This window comes from Lepidothrix coronata, unplaced genomic scaffold (genome assembly GCF_001604755.1).
Source record: "Lepidothrix coronata isolate B3197 unplaced genomic scaffold, Lepidothrix_coronata-1.0 Scaffold0, whole genome shotgun sequence".
NCBI classification, from domain to species: domain Eukaryota; kingdom Metazoa; phylum Chordata; class Aves; order Passeriformes; family Pipridae; genus Lepidothrix; species Lepidothrix coronata.
This window is the reverse complement of record NW_016690180.1, coordinates 18,871,809-18,889,879: the sequence shown is the minus strand read 5'-3', so window position 1 is coordinate 18,889,879 and position 18,071 is coordinate 18,871,809. Positions and strand designations below refer to the sequence as shown.

The 18,071-nt window shown below is 36.3% G+C and overlaps 1 protein-coding gene across 4 annotated transcripts in view; it reads right to left on the bottom strand.

Moving 5' to 3' along the window:
• Positions 1–18,071, bottom strand: part of TAPT1 (transmembrane anterior posterior transformation 1) — a 50,264-nt gene that overhangs the window by 9,480 nt on the left and 22,713 nt on the right. For all 4 annotated transcript variants that reach the window (XM_017830949.1, XM_017830879.1, XM_017831120.1 and 1 more), the window contains 7 exons: positions 14,807–14,942; positions 13,880–13,977; positions 13,660–13,729; positions 4,620–4,700; positions 3,647–3,756; positions 1,963–2,022; positions 468–536 (listed from right to left, as the gene is read on the bottom strand). In XM_017830949.1, coding sequence (XP_017686438.1) covers positions 468–536; positions 1,963–2,022; positions 3,647–3,756; positions 4,620–4,700; positions 13,660–13,729; positions 13,880–13,977; positions 14,807–14,942 — 624 coding nt within the window. The remainder of the gene's footprint in view (positions 1–467; positions 537–1,962; positions 2,023–3,646; positions 3,757–4,619; positions 4,701–13,659; positions 13,730–13,879; positions 13,978–14,806; positions 14,943–18,071) is intronic.

Here is an 18,071-nt window from a genome sequence, read left to right as displayed (position 1 = left end):
AAAGAATATTGAGTCATTAAGCATGCCATCACGGGGACAACCGCAAGGACTACTATGAAAAACCTAAATAAACTGCTGCACTACTGCTAACCTTCTGGCAACCAGCTGCTTTGACTATTCCAAATGAATGAATAGGATAACTGCCAAAAGTAATATATGTTTAATAAACACAGATGTAGTTTAATTCCATTAGTACAATTCAAATTCTTACAAATTCTACCAAATTAATATATATTCGATTTTCTACGAAAGGCATTCTGTGTTCTAAGAACCAGTAATGCATTTGTGAAGTCATAAGTAGTATGTGATAGAGGTTACACCGAATGCTAACTTAACCGTCCAGCATCATTTCAGTTCCTTAACATGATAATTTCATCCTCAAAACATCTAGTCAGCTATCTCAGAGTCTCATAGTCTCAAAAGTGAGATCTTATTGACAGAAGACTGATAGGAAAGATACAACTTACTAAAACAGCAAGTGGAAGAGGAATGAAACCCATTCTTCTGGAAACTGAATCACTATAATCCGTATATGCCTAGGAAAAAAAGAGGAAGAATAATGAACTACTTATGCAAAGGAATGAGCTTATTTTAGCTTGGCACACCCTCTAGATAAGAATAAAGATCTGTTAACAAACACTATACTGGCATAAAGTGTACCTATTCACATTTTGGAATTCAAACGGAGACAGCTGTACTCTCAGACAAAAATGTGATACTGCCATGACCAGTAAGATTAGCTTCAGTGCTCTCAATCAAGAGAAACTGGAGTATAATACAAATCCCTAAATCGAGAGCAATTAGGATACTGAATCCAAAGGCACTGTGATATTTTATCGGTACATTATTAGTAGCTTAGAGATCTTTTTGTATTAATTTGACTGATCTTCAAATGGTCTACAGAAAAAACTGTAACAGGGATAAAACAATTATCTGCCACACTAGCAATTTAAACTATTTGACAAACATCTATAATTAGCCTTAAGATAACTGTGTTAAAATAATTTTGAAAATGTGTTTACATTTGAACAGTCAAAACAGTTTGCATGACAGCTTGCCTGCAGTACTGAACATCGCACCAGAGGTTAGTGCCTAAATGATGCTACTTCACTTCCCACAGAGGATCCTTAGGAAAAGTAATAGAGTTATCAAAACTAAAAAACTTGGGGTTTTTACTATTACCAAATTATTAATAATTAATTATTTGTAACTGAAGATGCCTAACTTCTTTATGAGGTTTAACTACTTCATTCCTCACAACAGCCCTAGAAACATACCCAAGAAAACTACAGAAATTATTGTAATAAAGTTCATTTAACAGTTAAAGCATGTATCTATAGTGCTGATGAGTGGAACCCTAACCAGTGAACCCTAACGAGCCCTCCTCCAGGAAAGGTGTGCTGTAAATAGTCTTCTAAAAAATTGTACTAAATAAAAACACGAGCGGTCTGCGTGTTCTATAAATACCCATGCCATAACAGTAGCATGCATGGTGCAAACACCCCTATACATCTGTGCACGTTCTCTGTGAAGAAACAGAAAGTCCAAATGAATCCTGTGTTTTAACCCAACACAGTTAAAATACTGTGAAAAGAACAGGAATCTAAAATTATCTCAAGAACATCCGGTTAAGCTTGCTTACTTTTCATGTATCTCAAAAAGGTTATGTTACAATCATCACAAAAAGGATGTTACAATCATCTGCTTAGTATAAGTGTATTTGGAAGAGACCTCTGAACAATATATTAAATAAAGCCTGAACTGACCTAAACAACCGGACAAAAATAATAATATAAATCACAAGGAAATATTCGTTCTCTCTTATTAAAAAAAAGCATAGTAGAATTTCAGCAGTGTAGGAATGTAATAGTACTGTATGTATTTCTTTAGTATTTTTTCCAATATCCCCCCCAACAACTATGTTAGTTAATACAAGAAAGTTCCTTTTATTTTCAGGCTTACATTTTTCTGGCGGCTGCTAACAAGGTCAAATGCAAGACTGGCTCTGTATTCACTGTAGACCTGGAAAACATCCAGCACATCAGATGTGTGATTAATTTGTTACCACACTTTATAAAAGCAACACAGCTATTAATAAAATATTTCCATAGAATATTATAAACTCAAGTTTATAATAAAAAAGTCAAAAGTTTATAAATAAAAAGTCAAAGCCATTTTTTCTGAGGTCTGACTGCACCCTTCAAGAGATGAGCCTCTATTCCGGCAATAAAGCACCTTGCATATATATACAACAAACAAACAAAACTATGTTTTAGGAACTGAATGAGGTTTTATAAAGTTAATGAATTTCAGGCTCATCAGAAATACAAAATAAGACAAATCACATTTACTTTTTTCCCCTCACAGTTCATAATTGGTTTTAAGCTACAGGAAAGCTAGCACTACCATCAAATTAAACAAATGAAAGAGCTTTCTTATGCACCAAGCAAGTGAACCCACAAAAAAAGCAAATTGCATCAGAAGATGAAGTTTTTCCTTCTCTTTAAATTTTAACAGTTCTGCAAATTAAGACAGAAAAGTGTCTATTCTAAGGATAAGTGGCAGGACAACTTGCACTGCAGGTGTTAAAGATTCTGGAAAAAGTCTGACCTAGCAACCATAAATCTTTAGAACTTCATATAAAAAGATACAAAGTTTGTTAAATAAACCTTGCAAAATTGCCAGTCACTACCCCCATCCTCCAGCTGTTTCAGCACTCTGAAGCATGCTACATTTTTGGCTATCATGACTTCATTACTGCTCTTTTCCACACTCTCTATATGAAAGTAGGGCATGCATAAATGCCTCTGGCATAAGGGAGCTTATTAAGTGCATCTATTACACTTGTTTCTCTACTGCACAATGCAGTTACTTTAGAGCTGTTGAAAAAGACAGCACTCCACAAGTTTTGATCTCATTTCCTGAAAAGTGGTTTTAATAGTGAAAAGACACTAACTCACATCTTCACAAATTTATCAAGTGCATCTGAATTCACACAATGTGGAAGACAAATGGCCAGTGTATCACGCTGCAACACACAAGAAGTAACCTCATCTACTGCTTTAAAAGAGGGACTGGATAATATATGCGGTCCAAGAAATTTCAGGAGTGGGAAACCAACATAACCTACTTCATATTAGTGCTCCAGGGACAGTGGAAAAAAATATCTGATTTCAGATTCCACTTTTAACACACATGCAAGAGCACAGTTAAAATAGCCTAACAAGGTCTGTTTTTCCAAAAGTCCGAATTTTAACCTACAAACTATTTTGTTAGGAAATGGTACAAGCTCTGTCTAGACTGCAGAACAAGCAATCTTCCATCAATTTAACTAATGATCACTTCACAAAAGGATCTGCCAGTTTTGTGAATCGTAGCTATTATGTGAGCTGTTACACAACACTTGCAATAATTTATGGATCTGGAACTACTAATTTAGAAGCAGAGGTGTTACTTCCCCATTTAAAAGATCCTCAGAAGTATATTGTATCAGGAAATCACCAAGATTTTCCAAATTATATGTTATATATAAAAATAACTATTTTTACATTTTCTGCACTGGAAAAAATTTTAATACTTAAAAAAAAAATTAGGAAAATAAACTACAACTTAAAAGAGCACTCAGCATTCCAAATAGGATACCTACATCTGCTGTGATGTCATTGAATTTTGTTATAAAGGCGTGTTTCACAATATCCACTGCAATTTCTGAAGCAACCACCATGCAAACATCCGGGAATAACACCCAAAGATGATCTGTAGGTTGGGAAGAAACATGTTAGGCCATTTAATTTAATGCCAGGATACAAAATAAAGATTATAACACTTCTGCTCAACTGCAAAAAATCTTCAAGAGTCTGAGAGTCCATGACTTTACATCACCACTCAGCACATAGTGTGCATCTTCCTTATTCCATCACTGTTCTAGAAACTTATCAGTGCTATACAATCTCACCACAGTTAGGATAAGGTTCCAAAGTCTTTACTTTGTAAGGCTTTATCTCTATTAGGAAAAAAAACCTCTGCAAATACTAGATAGTACAGGTTCAGTACATATAAGGAATAGGCAGAGCACCTGCAGTTTTTGACGCTAAAATTTAGGTAGACTGGTAACATTAAAGCAAAATACACCACATAGATGAGGCTCAAAATTATTAAAGCAATGTTTTAATAAAATAAAAATCAATATTTTACTCAATATTTATTCAATATGGTATTAAAATCCTAAGTATAATCAATATTACATTAAGAATGGTATTTTTAACATCTTTATCAAATTCCAGCCTCACAAAATAACATTTTCTAGGGAATCTTTCATTGTCTGTGTACCCCAAGGAAAGGAAAGGGCAGGGAAGAAATCATTCCAGACACTACGTGAAATATAACTGTGCACGTTTATGGCATAATGACATATATTTCTAGCAGAGGATAGAGTCACTCTTAAAAGAATGCCAGAAATAGAAAAATGAGAACCTAAGGTATTTGACAAAATTAAGATTCCTTAATTAAATGTTTTAGTTACCTTTATCTTTCAGATTAAGGAAAGAAGCAAGAGATACAGTTGCTGATTGGACAGGAATTTGTCATGTTTTATTTAATTTTTCTACTAGTTTACTCACCTGGATTCCATGAGAACTGTTCCATATTTCTTAGACATACAATTAGTAGCAGCACGTAATTGGTGAACCTCTCCTTTATATCTAGATAAAAAAAAAAAAGCTGTCAACTCCAAAGAAACCTTTGCTTGCATACACAGGTATCTACTCATTCTGAGGTTCTATAATTTATTGATTTTTGGGTTAGATAATCTTTTCCACAAATCATTTAACCAGCTGGGAACGACACCACAGACAGGGTTTCTGCAGCAGGCTGTGGCCTGGTCTGTCCGATGCTGCCTCACCTCAAGGTTCCAAGCAGCAGAGGGGACTTAAGTCATGACTTACTATCACCTTTCCCAATATGTTAATAAAATAATCATCTTTCTCGATAAAATTTGTGCTTTCCTTCTGGGACTCAAAAAGAACCAGCACCTCCTGGTACAAAAATGAAGACAATATACCCATCTGTCTTTTCAAGGTATTAGCAAGGTGCATTTCATTTTCTACAGATTGTGGATATCCAAATTGCTATACACTGGGTTCAGTAATAGGAAGAAAAAAAGTGTTTCAAGACTATTATGCCTTAGCTAGGAGGTTCCTACCAGTCTTTCACACTGCCACCTTAAAAGGGACCAGCAGGATGTATCAGCAGTTACCAAAACCATAAGTACTGTTCATTCGTGGCTAGGCTTCGTGAACGAAGATTTGGGAAAGGCTCTATCCACATTTGTTACAGGCACACTGTTGGCTAAAAAGGCCAATACGAGATAGACATGTCCAATTACAAAAGGCACAGCAGAAAGACTCCTTAGGTGGTATATTCTGCAAGGCACGATTCTTTCTGCGTTGTCTTTTCTCCTCGAGTGATCCTGCGTGTGTTCTCAAAGGCGTCAGCTGCGTTATAGATGGTGTGTCTCCAGGCCTCCTGATTTCAGGCCAGAGTACACCAGTTATGGTGATCAATATGGCCAAGGCTGAGATGTTGCTTCAGGGAGCCCTTGTATCTTTATAAGTACTGTAACACAAAAGAATTCTGACTACACACAAAGTCCTATGACTTGCCCTCCCAGACAGGGCAGTCTTTTTTTCTGCTTTGGTGCCCTGTCTCCAGAGATGACGCATACAGCTTGCTTCAGGAAGAAAGCATCACATTTTTCAGCTTACTAAAAAAACACCTTAAATTACTGAAAAATAGGGTAAAACCTAAAACAATATCACAATTAGCAAGTCCAAAAAAGTCTCTTTAGAAGACAGAGCTATTAGAAAAATCTGTGAAGATACTGTTATTGCTTATTACATCTGTTAATAACCATTACAATGATTTCTTTGTGGGCAAGTCACCTCCAAATCCAAAGGGTTCTCTTTATCAAGCACTTCCTATATTCTGTGGGGTTCTAGCTACTGATTTTAGGAAAAAAGAAACAGAAATGTTCAGAAGAACACATAAAAATTGATCTGGCCAAAAAAAAAATACAAAAAAATAAATTAAAGTATTTGACTCTGTGTCAGCTTCCATCATCTCTGACTAAGCACAGGTGAATAACAATGCTTGTGGTTGCAGTTGTATAGGGTGTGTATGGCATAATACAGTATAATACCCCTCATTTTAAAATAGAAGTTTCAAAATACTTTTAAGCCTGAAAAAATGGAGCAAAAAGAAAAGAACAAATCCTCCAGAAGAGGGGAACAAAAAGCGCAGGATTCAAGAAGAATGAGATAGCATGTACACACGAAAAAAGACATGTCTTGGGGTACATAAATTCAGCTTTCAGTACAGGCTCAGGAAGGGTCAGAGGAAGCACAAGCTTCCAAAACACAAGAAGTGATGTATTTATGGGGGAAGAAACAAGGAAATTCTTCAGTACAATAAATTTAAAGCAGAAAAAAACAGGACATAGATAATCATAATTTCTCAGTTTCTTGCCAATAACACTCCAGCAACTCAAGTATGTTCTTCTATGCTTCTAAATACACAAAATACTGCCTAAATGACCAGAACACAGTATTTGCTGGAAAATCTAGTTATGAGATACCACTTGGCGCTGTCATCAATGGATTAAAATGCAGTCAAGCATTCATTGATCTAAATTCTTTATCACACCCATTAGCAACCTGGAAATAATCGCTGAGTTTTCAGACTTTTGTCCAGAATCTCAGACAGGTTTCATCTTGTATTTCCCGCATTGCATACTTCCACACTGCCATGACACATCACTGGTCACCTATGTGTAAGACAGCACACACATCTCATCTTCAGTGCTTCAGATCTTAGGGGGCCTTTATAGACAGTTATTCTCAAGTGGGAATTAAGGACCTTAATTCAAGCCTAAATATTAAAGCATGTCTCAAGCTAATCCTCCAGACATTTATTACCTGCTTGGTTTATGTACCTCACCAGACAACAGGATTAAATGGAGAAGGGACACCTTGGGCTTTAAATTTCCGCTTGTGCTATAATAATAAACATTTTTCTTCCACTAATTTCTGAGACTGGGTGACAGGCTGATAACTATTTTTCCCCTCTGCTTATTCTTCCTATTCTCATTGGCCTCCCCTCTAATCTGTTATCTCTGCTGCCGCAGCTGTTCAAGGCTGTTAGGAGTGAGACGAATGACTGTGGCTGCTGCTCTTCATCCTCATCCCTCATCAACTGACTGTCAGAGATGCAAGCAAGGGAGACAGCATTTTACAGCAGTTTCAACAGTAATCCCAAACAATTAAAAAATTCATTTCATTTCTCACCCTTATGGACAAGGACAAAAAAAGCTTCAGGATATCCAAATCAACCACTGGTAATCAGTTTTAAATCCCGGTTAAAATTTCAGAATAGAAAATATGCAGCAGTAATGTTTCATCATTTATTATGAAGTTGTTTGATGTTACATATGTACATTCATGTTTTTTTAAACACATGAGGGGAATTTCCTGTACCATGTATTGCCACTTCTTAGATCATGTGGCGAACTATAGAGCAAGTAAGGCTACATTCCTAGATTCACACTTAAAGACAACGTGCTCTTAAAGAATAACTAAAGCAAAATAAATTATTGTATTTGTGAATTTAGCGAAACCGTGACAAGCCACCAGTGTTAGTGTTCAGTTACAGAGAGCTCAGGTAGTAGCAGAAGGAAATTACTCTACTCTGCTTTAGCATAACAAAGAATAAAGTAGAAAGAAAGAGTGCTCTCTTCATTCTCCATCATGACCATCCTTAGCTAACATTGCTAAGCCATTTCAACTCAGTTTGACATGTATCCCAAGTATTGATGAGAAGCATATCAGAAACTGTTTTTCTGTTAGAATACAGTATAGCTCCAATAATCCTTTCCATTATAAGACACAATTAAATGAGAGCCAAAATGACAGACTGAGGACATTTTAAATGGTCTTCAGCTATGTCCACAAGCACATGATTAAGAAGTTTATTTTCTCAGTATTCATGCTCCTAAGTGTTGACAACCTGACATCTAGCGGTAATTCAGATATATTTATCCCCTTGACCGGCCTCTTGTCAGCACATACCATGCATAGTCCTGATGACATAGAATGCATGAAGTCCCAGTGAACATCAGTGACAAGCGGTGTCCCTCAGGAGTCCATATTGGGATCAGTTATTTAATATCTTCATTAATGACACAGATGAAGGGATCGAGTGCACCCTCAGCAAGTTTGCAGATGAGTGGTGCAGTTGCCACACTTGAAGGGCAGGATGCCATCCAGAGGGACCTCAACAAGTCTGAGAAATAGGCCCATGGGAATCTCATGAAGTGTAATATGACCAAGTGCAAAGTGTCGCACCTGGGTTGGGGCAACTCAAGGTATCAACACAGGCTGGGGGATGAACAGATCGAGAGTAGACCTGCTGAGAAGGAATTGGGGTTGCAGGTGGATGAGAGGCTGGACATAACCTGGCAATATGCACTTGCAGCCCAGAAAACTAATTGTATCCTGGGTTGCATCAACAGAAGTGTGGGTAGCAGGTTGAGGGAGGTGACTCTGCCTCTCCACTCTGGGGAGACACCACCTGGAGTGCTGCATCCAGGTTTAGAGTCCTTAGCACAGGAAGGACATGGACCTGTTGGAGTGAGTCCAGAGGAGGGCCATTAAGATGATTAGGGGGATGGAGCACCTTTCATACAAGAAAAGGCTGAGAGAATTTTGTTTGTTCAGCCTGGAAAGGAAAAGGCTTCAGGGTGACCTAATTATGCCCTTCCATCACCTGAAGGGAGTCTACAAGAAAGATCAGGAGGGACTTTTTACAGGAGCATATAGTGATAGGACAAAGGGGGAATGGCTTCAAACTGAGAGTAAGTTTAGATCAGATATTAGGAAAAAATTCTTTACTGTGAGGGTGGTGAGGTACTAGAACAGGTTTGCCAGAGAAGTTGTGAATGCCACATCCCTGGAAGTGTTCAAGGCCAGGCTAGATAGAGCTCTGAGCAATCTGGTCTAGTGAAAGGTGTCCCTGGACACAGCAGAGGGGTTGGAACTAGATGACCTTTGAGGTCCCTTCCATACCAGGCCTTTCTATGTTTCTGCGATAAACTGCGTTCCAATGCCATGCTTAACCTGCACACTTACTAGGGCTGGCCCTGAAGTCTGGCCACACACCATACTACACATATACTGCCCATACACACTTCAGATTTTTTTGAAAGACGGCACTGAATTTGCTTGTGCTTCCATGCATCCTCTGCTGGTGCAAGTGAGTAGATATGAGCGGTCACATGTCAAAATCTAGCCACAAGAACTTTTTCCATTAGGATAAATCACGTATGCCTATGAGGGTTGTCACATGAATAGAAGGGGTAAACATAGAAGTGGGGCAGTCTTTAGAACACCTAGTTATTTCCTTTCAGACTCCCTGGCACACTATGAAGGAATCCTGAATCAGGAAGGGAAAAAATAATTTTTATCATGTAAATCCCAGTGTTCATATGTTTAGATCACAAGCTGGTTATAAATTGTAACATGTAAAAGTGAAACAAGATCTTTTGGTTTACAGCTCAGCAAATCCCAAGTAGCTCTAGTGACAGCTACCTCTTAACTTGTGACCAGAGCACCAGAAAGGATCAAAGACTGAACAAAGAATCATCAAGGGGGCACCGATCTCAAATGTACTCCTGCCCCCAAATCCCTCATCCTTAGAATGAACAACTGGATTAGAATAGTGGTATTAAAAAAAAACATAAAGCCACAAAAGAAAATAGTTTGAATTCCAAAGACCAAAGATAAAAATAAAGGTTATTCACTATTTTAATCAAAGAGACAGATAAATTGGGAACAAAGTAGAAAAACAGAATTAAAAAAGAATACAAAATTATAAAGAAAAAAACTGAAGTTCCTAAGACTTCAGATTAAAAACAGTAAATTTTTGACACAAGAGATTTAAAAAACAGGAAACAGTCAAGCCTAACAGCCAACTGAAGCAAATAACCTAATGCACTACACCTAAAGTACTTCTTTGTATGAGGTACAATTGCGTTTTGTGAAAAAAAATTTAATTTACAGCACAGCTTGAAATTAAAATAAGACATTTAAAAGCATAAAGGAAGGCAGCATGCTGGGCTTTCCACAATGATGAAAGAGCTTCTCTTTGTAATTTTGGTCTCCTTGTTCACTAATCCTGACACTATGAAATGAGTTTACAGATAACTATTTAAAAAAGAGAATATACTACTTAAATTAAGGGAAATATTTCTTCCTGCTACAACAAATCAAAACTTTTTTTGTCTTCTGTATAGAAGTCTTTTCTGACAGACACAGAATTTAGACTGCTTGGATGCACCTGAATTTCCTAGTGAAAGTCAGGGTGACAATGCAGAAGTAGTTTTGCTGCAGCTGGCAATCAAAGCTGTGGGACCGACACGACTGAAGTCACAGATGCTGCAGCTGCAGTCTCAGGCAGCTATATAAGCCCCAAGGTCTTTGTTGACCTTCTGCACCTAAAAGATAACAGGTTTAGTTTTATTAGATAACGTAACCAATGCATATCTCATGGCCTGTTCAATTAGTTTTTATGCAGATGATTCATAATTCTTTTAGTCTTGAACTTTTAGTGAATTAGCTGTTACAGCAGAATTTTAAGTGGCCATACAAAGGTGAGGAGGATCACTGTTTCCACTGACACTAAGTCTAGATATGGAAATACTAGGGGAAATAGTACACATCAGCTTGCTGTCCACAAAGTGATGCTGAGCACAATGCCAAGTAAAAATGATTTCACAATATCCAGATCTAAACTCCTAGCTTGGTGGTACTTCAATTCCTGATGTCTTACTACATAGCAGCTTGAGCCAGGCAAGGCTCTGCGAGGTATTTCAACATAGGATACAAGACATTTCTTATAAAGTACGACTTCAACAGTTCATTTCTGTTCTCATGCTTCTATTCACAAGATTACTTGCTTTAAAATTCTATTTGGAGCAACTTCTCTTGAACACAGTATCTACTCTTGAGGTTATTGTGCTTATCTTTTCTGCTAGATCATATTCTTCTTTTGACTAACATATTAAATAAGACAGGAGTTTCACTTATTCGTGACAAATTCCTCATATCTCTACAAGATTTGCATTACCGCCCTCAAGAATTACTATAATTTAGCTACTGTATACTAATCAGTATCTTTTCATTGAACTGAAAACATGTGTTTGACAACACTAATATCTTGAGCAGAGCCCAAGAAAAGGGGATGCAAAAGGGAATTCATTCTATCTAAGCTGAATCAGCTGCCGCTGCCATTGCTGCCCTACAGCAGATTGCAGACCCGAGAAAACAGCTGGAAGAAACTGAGAAAGGTAGGAAATACGTGGGGGGGGCTTATACTTAGTGTTTTCTTTCAGTTAAGTTCAGTCCAGGCATGCAGTTTAAGCACATGGTGTCTAGGACACACTCCAAAGCCTAACTGGAAGCTCAGCCGACAGGACCAGCCTAGCCTGAGTTCCAGGGGTAGGATATGGCATTGGCATAGCATGCCAACACAAGATACATCACTATTTCAGCTGCATAAAAAACACATTTAAAGGATACTAAAGTGATCCGAATACATCAACAATACTGTTCCATCCTTACTGAAGATGTGATGCAGTAAATCTGTTCAAGTTCAAAAGAGGTGAAAATCTCTACTAAAAACCTGTTTCTGTTATTTATCTGTGAGAAGAAAAACACTGCTATTTATAACCATACCGAAAAGTGTTCCAGGAAAACTTATCTGTTTGAAGGGAATAAATTAGCTTGTTTTGTGCACTCTTCTTTGTAGGTACTCACTGCTTCCATCCCCATGTGGTATAATGAATGGCATCACTTTTTCCACCAGCTGATAAAAGGAGACCTGATATTGCCATTATGCGTCTTCAATAATTATATCCAGCAATAAAACATTGATATAGTTTTCTTTTTATGGAGGAAATTACTAGCCACTTTTAATATCAGTCCCTTGTTTATTTTAACATTTAATTGAAGAAAGAGGCCTTGCCTTTATTTAGCAGAGGTAGGCGCATACTTGTAACTATTTTCTGCATTAGTAAGGAAATTTAAAAAACTCATCTACATTTTCTGTCAATATTTTAGTAAACATCTTTTAGGTGTTCTCACTGTAAAGTTAAATACCTTCAATTTCAAAAACAGAGGTAATTAAACCTTGGAACCAAAAATAATACTATTAGCACAGAATAAATAGCTTATCAACCCACCTGTAAAGATTATTTTGTTGTGTTTTTAAGAACTTTATGAGATAGATTAAAATTTAGTGCTCATTTTTCTGTTATGTGATATTTAAGATTTTTTTGTAAATAAGTCTTTCATCCAAAGAACTACAGAGCAATTGCCATTTAACATTTGCATGTAAAAAATCACCTTAGCAGCCAGAACTCAAAACCTGATGCAAGCCTGTTGAAAATTTAACTATTGATACAAAAATGTGAATCATCTGTTTTTAAATAAGTAGCTACTTTATTTTTTTTTTTAACCTAGGGCACATTTGGGTTCTCCAGCTTAAAAACTATGAGCTGGAATGAAAAAGTATATTCTATTTTCTTTGCTTATCTTTATAAATGAAAGTGGGGAAATTTAAGTCAGATATACGGAAGAAATTCTTCACTGTGAGGGTGGTGAGTCACTGCAATACGGTGACCAGAGAAGCTGTGGAAGCCCCATTCCTGGAAGTGTTCAAGGACAGGCTGGATGGGGCTTTGACAACCTGGTTTAGTGGAAGGTGTCTCTGCCCATGGCAGAGGAGTTGGAACTAGATGATTTCCGAGGTCCCTTCCAGCCCAGGCTATTCACTGATTCTATGAAAACAGTACAAGCAAAGAAGCTCTAGTACAGCCTGAAAGCACAATCTCTCCTATTAGCTTCGAAACCCGGAATTCAACAAATACTTCTGATGGCTGATATCAGTATTAGAAAGAACCCCCACCAGAGGATACCTGAACAGCTTTTCCTCCTGAGACACACTGAGTACAATTTCCCAAAATTCATACTAAGCAGCAACACAGGTAAGTGCCAGAAGCACAGCATGTTTCCTAAGTACTCTCTGCTATTATTTTTACAGCACATCAAAACTTAAAGAGTCATCTCTGGTATTTTCTTTATATGCCAGCTACTTCATTGTTACATTCATTGGTTGGCTGTTTTTTTTTTTTTTAGGGATGGGGGGAAGTATTTCAAGATCCATCCTCACAACAGCCCAACAAGATGCATTCTGAGATCACTGCTAACATAGCACGCTGCAGAGTCAACTTTTTGAAAACAGAAGACTTGAGACACTTGGAGGCATGGGGATTTCGGCACACACACGGGTGTTTCAGTCGATAGGTTGTTTTAGCACCTCAAATAAAAACTAGAAGGAAAACCAATGTTCTTTGAAGCGGAATATCAGTTTCATCCTACTGAACCAAACAGTAATATGGGTGATGAGGAATACAAGTCAGAACACCCAAATTCACAAAGATAAAGTAATTGTAGTAAGAATATTAAATACACTGAATACATTAAATACATGAATAAATTAAAAAAGGAGCCTCACTTCACATTTTCTCCTGATCAGCACAGCTATACATACCGCTATTTGACATTTGGAAAAGATTGTTCTTCTCAAACTTCTTGAAAACACTTCCTTTAATTTCAACAAACTGCAATTTTTAAAAACAGTTAGTTAGTTTCTATTGATGAAAAACTGATAAAACCAAACCATATTATGAAATAATATGTGAATAGACATATGATACACAAAGGATGCTGAAATGAATTAGGGTAGCTATATAATAAAGCTACAAACTTACATTATTGGACATCATGATGGTAAGCAGTGATTTATTGTGGGAATTGAAGGCCACATTAAGGGTTGTTGCTTGAACCATAATAAGAATAGCATGCAGGACTGGATAGCAGGGTTAAGGAAGCATATTTGAAATAATTTTTCTGCACAACAGTACTGAAGAGCACCAAACCTCAAATTTCCTCTTTTGCTTCCAAAGTTTAACAAAAAAGTTCCTATATACATGACAATCAGACTTACAGCAAGACAATACTTACACGTATGTAATATACCCACAGTGCTTTGTAGCATGTAATAATTACATTAAATTTTCTTGTTCTAAAAGAACCCAATGACATTAGTCAGGAGAAACAGTGATACAATCTGAAGAAAAGAAATTTGAGGTAAAAAGATTCAGAATTAGTCTAAAGATTTCAGAGCAAACAGAGAAAAGTTCAAAAATTCTAAATTCATCACCATAACTACTGGACTATGCATCATTTGAGATATAATTTTCACCAATTCACTGTTAGGTTATTTCACACTAAGCACATTTGCATCCTGAATATGCACAAGTTTATCCCTTCATTTCCAGAAAATATGTTCAAGCTAGATGCATTTACATTCCACTAAAAACCAAAACCCCACTGTCTTCAAGACTCTGTGACCCAAAATACTCAAATACAAATTAGAAATCAAATTTTCCATGAAGTACCAATCAGTGTTTTTCACTTTATTACAGGTATTTAAAAAGCTCTCTACTACTGCAGTGGTATACCATTGTGAAGGGATTTTTTTAAAAGCTGGTAGTACTGGCAATTTTACTTTGCAAGTAAAGGAACACTGCTTTAGGAATACTATCAGTTTTTCAAATGTATTAAAATAAAATAATGCAGAGAAATTACTCAATTTATTTTAGAAAATTGTGCAATTTATCACAGAAAAAGGATACAGACATACAGCACTGCCATGAAGAAGTGAGGAATCACACCTATGTGAGCTCTTTTTCTTTCCTTAGGTTCTGTAGCTGTCCAATAAAGGGCATCCAAAATATCTTGTCCAAATGAAGAAATCAGACGATCAGCCACCTAAACAAGAACAACTTTTTACTGCCTTTCACTACCTACTTTTCTCTCCAACACTTGAATATGCCGTTGTAAGTACAGCTCAATTTAAAAAAAGTTTCACATATTTATCACTTTTCATCTCTTATTTATTGCATTTCTGGATTTTACAGTGATACTGCTCCTTTTGTATGCTCAGCAGTTTACTCTCCCTCTCTAATTTACTATCCCTTTTCAACAGTATTTATGATAAACAATCCTGTGTTGTTATCTTAGACGTTTCCTTGAAAGACATTCAAGTGCAGTTCAAACCTCAGCCTTTGATAAAGCAATATCATTGCTTTATCATTGTGTCAAACTATCATAAATGTTCTTCCCCATCCCTCTGGGTTTAATAGGGGGAAAAAAACAATGAAAAGTTAATTTCAGATGCATGGCTAACAATATCAGCTTACAGGTACAAAAAGGATTGAAATTAGACTTGGCTCCACTGTTCCCTATATACTGAAGTATATACTTTATGCAAATATCTGCATAAAGCAGAATTCAAAATTAAAAGGAGTGTAACACAACGAGTGATCAAGAGGTACTTGAAATTCTGCCAAAAAGGGAAAATTAGTTTGGAAAAAACCCAATAAACACCTGAAGTGTAATCTAAAGAATATATGCCTAAGTAGGAAAAAAAACCTCCTAGCAGTAATTCTAAAGATAGAAAACATATGCACAGCATTTTAACTTGTAATTTAATACCACAGCAAGAAAGGTCACAGGGAGTTCCACCAGTTCTCAACACTTCATCATCATCAAGCAGGTAGAACTGAATATCATTACAAAGAAAGAGGTTTTCTCTGTCTGTACACTATAGTTCAGTAATTTTAAAACTAAGCTGCACAGGGCAAAAAAACAACACTTCAAAATTTAAATTTGGTATCACAAGGCACATGTCTGGCTAGAAAAAAGAGCTATCTCTCATTGCTTACTAATTCAACCAAATAGAAACAGTTGAAATAGAGGTAGTTGAAAAACTACCTCTACTTATTCACTAAGACAATATTTTCTCTTCGTGTCTTTCTGTAAGACAACAATTTTGGACACATTAAAACAACATGTAGCAACAGAGGACTAGTCACATAATGTACCTTCAAATGTTGAACCATATCTACTAAAAAGAAAGTAAGTTCTTGGCACAACACAAATAAACCTAGACTCGGGATCATTTCCTGACTTTTTAAATTAAGAGTTCTCAAGGTAAAGATACCAAAGTGAGTGAAGTCATACTTATTCAAGAAACATTTATTAAATGAAGTTTCCTAAAATATGAAAGCTGAACTAAATTTTACAGGATGTTTCAAGTAAACTATAAAATATACTACCAAGTATCAACTATGAAATAGAATGAACAAAACCATGAGCTGATGAAATCATAAATCTGATCAGTTCAAGAGATATTTACAGTGGCATTGTTTTCGGCTTTTAGATTTTGTAAATTAGTGTGATCTGCATGATTTGGTTCCTGCTCATTGTGATGACCCATTGAATAATTACACCTGGTGTAGTAACACTAACTACAGAATGCTTAGAGTTTGGTAATTTTTTTGTCCACAATATTGTGAGGGTTTTAATAGATAAAATGGTGGCTTTTGTTTCATTGCTATTTAAACAGTCCTTATTTCTTAGCTGAAAGGATAGAAAATATTAAAACCCACCACAATATATTGTTGCTTGCTTTTCCAAATATGACTTACCTAAACCCTATATGCCGGCTCCAGGCTCCAGCAGAATTCCATGGTGAGTGCTGTCACCATCATAACGCACACTGGGGCTTCACAAGGAGCAGGAGCCGGTGGGTCTGAATCTAAAAAAGAAAAGTGTCATTTAAGCCAAATGTGCTGAATGCTCCCCTCAGGCTGTCTGTTGGGAGCATTCAGCACATAATTTGAAGATTTTGCATTCCTCATATCTGTCCAGGACAATATTCCCTGGACTTGCCAACAGCCGAAAACATTAGGACATTGTAAACATCTCTGTTGCTCAGTGATTTCACTAAATTAAAAAGATCTTCCTATTCTGAAAACTTGTGAAAAAATGTAAAGCATATTGCTTTAAAAAAGTACATTAGCAGTTCCTTAAAAAGCACTGCTTGCATCAATGGCAAAAACTTTTAATAAAAATCACCAAAGCAGTCTAAGCAAGCCAATATTCAAACTTTTGAAAGCTAACTATCAACCAAGTCTTTCAGTGGGATCCCATGAACATCATCTGCCAATACTGCTGCAAGCTGCCATAGTAAAAAACATGCTCTCTGCTTGGCATGTTTGGTTTCATGAGACACTATGGTAGTTAAATACTGTTTCCAGCTTCAAAGTCTAATATAATTTTTCTAATAACCATGAGTGGTAATGGATTTTTCTCTTTCCTAAAAGAAACACTCAGGCAGCACTTTTCTTAGTTGAGATACATGCTTTTGATTCTGCTAAATATAGCAAAATAATTCAACTCTTCATTCAAAATGGAATGGCACGTGGCTTCCAATTCACAGCAAACACTGTAGTATCGCTTCAAATTATTTGGTAAGATGAGAAAGTATAGCACTACTTGAAGTAGTCTTGAAATAAAGAGAAATTACTATTTTGAGCACATGGATTCATTTAGTAAGTGATAATCTCTCATCAATTATGGAACTATATATGGATAAGTATTACCGCACACAACTAAAATCCATATAGTAACTCAGTGCTAATTTAATATTTGTACATATTTTTCAGCAAATCTAAAATCAAAGGAAAATAAAAACCTATGAATAAACAACTGAGGTGGCTTGTATGATATTTATTTCACTTATGATAACAAAGTGTTTTATTTATGCAATATTTTCGTATTTTATGAAGAAAGAACAAGTGTCTTTAGATAACATATCGAGATTTAGCAGAGTGTAACCCTATTTTAACAGTCTTCAAACAAAGGTACAACAGATGTTCAAACAAGGATTAATGTCATTCAGAGATCCCAGAATCCTAGCAGAGTAACTTTTGTGTACAAAGCCTTGAGTGAGTCCTTTTTAAGAGGTTGTATTCCTACTATGTTCTATATTTGCAGGATGGAGATAAGATTGTAGCTATGAGAACATTATTTACTTTGTGAATCATTGATCAT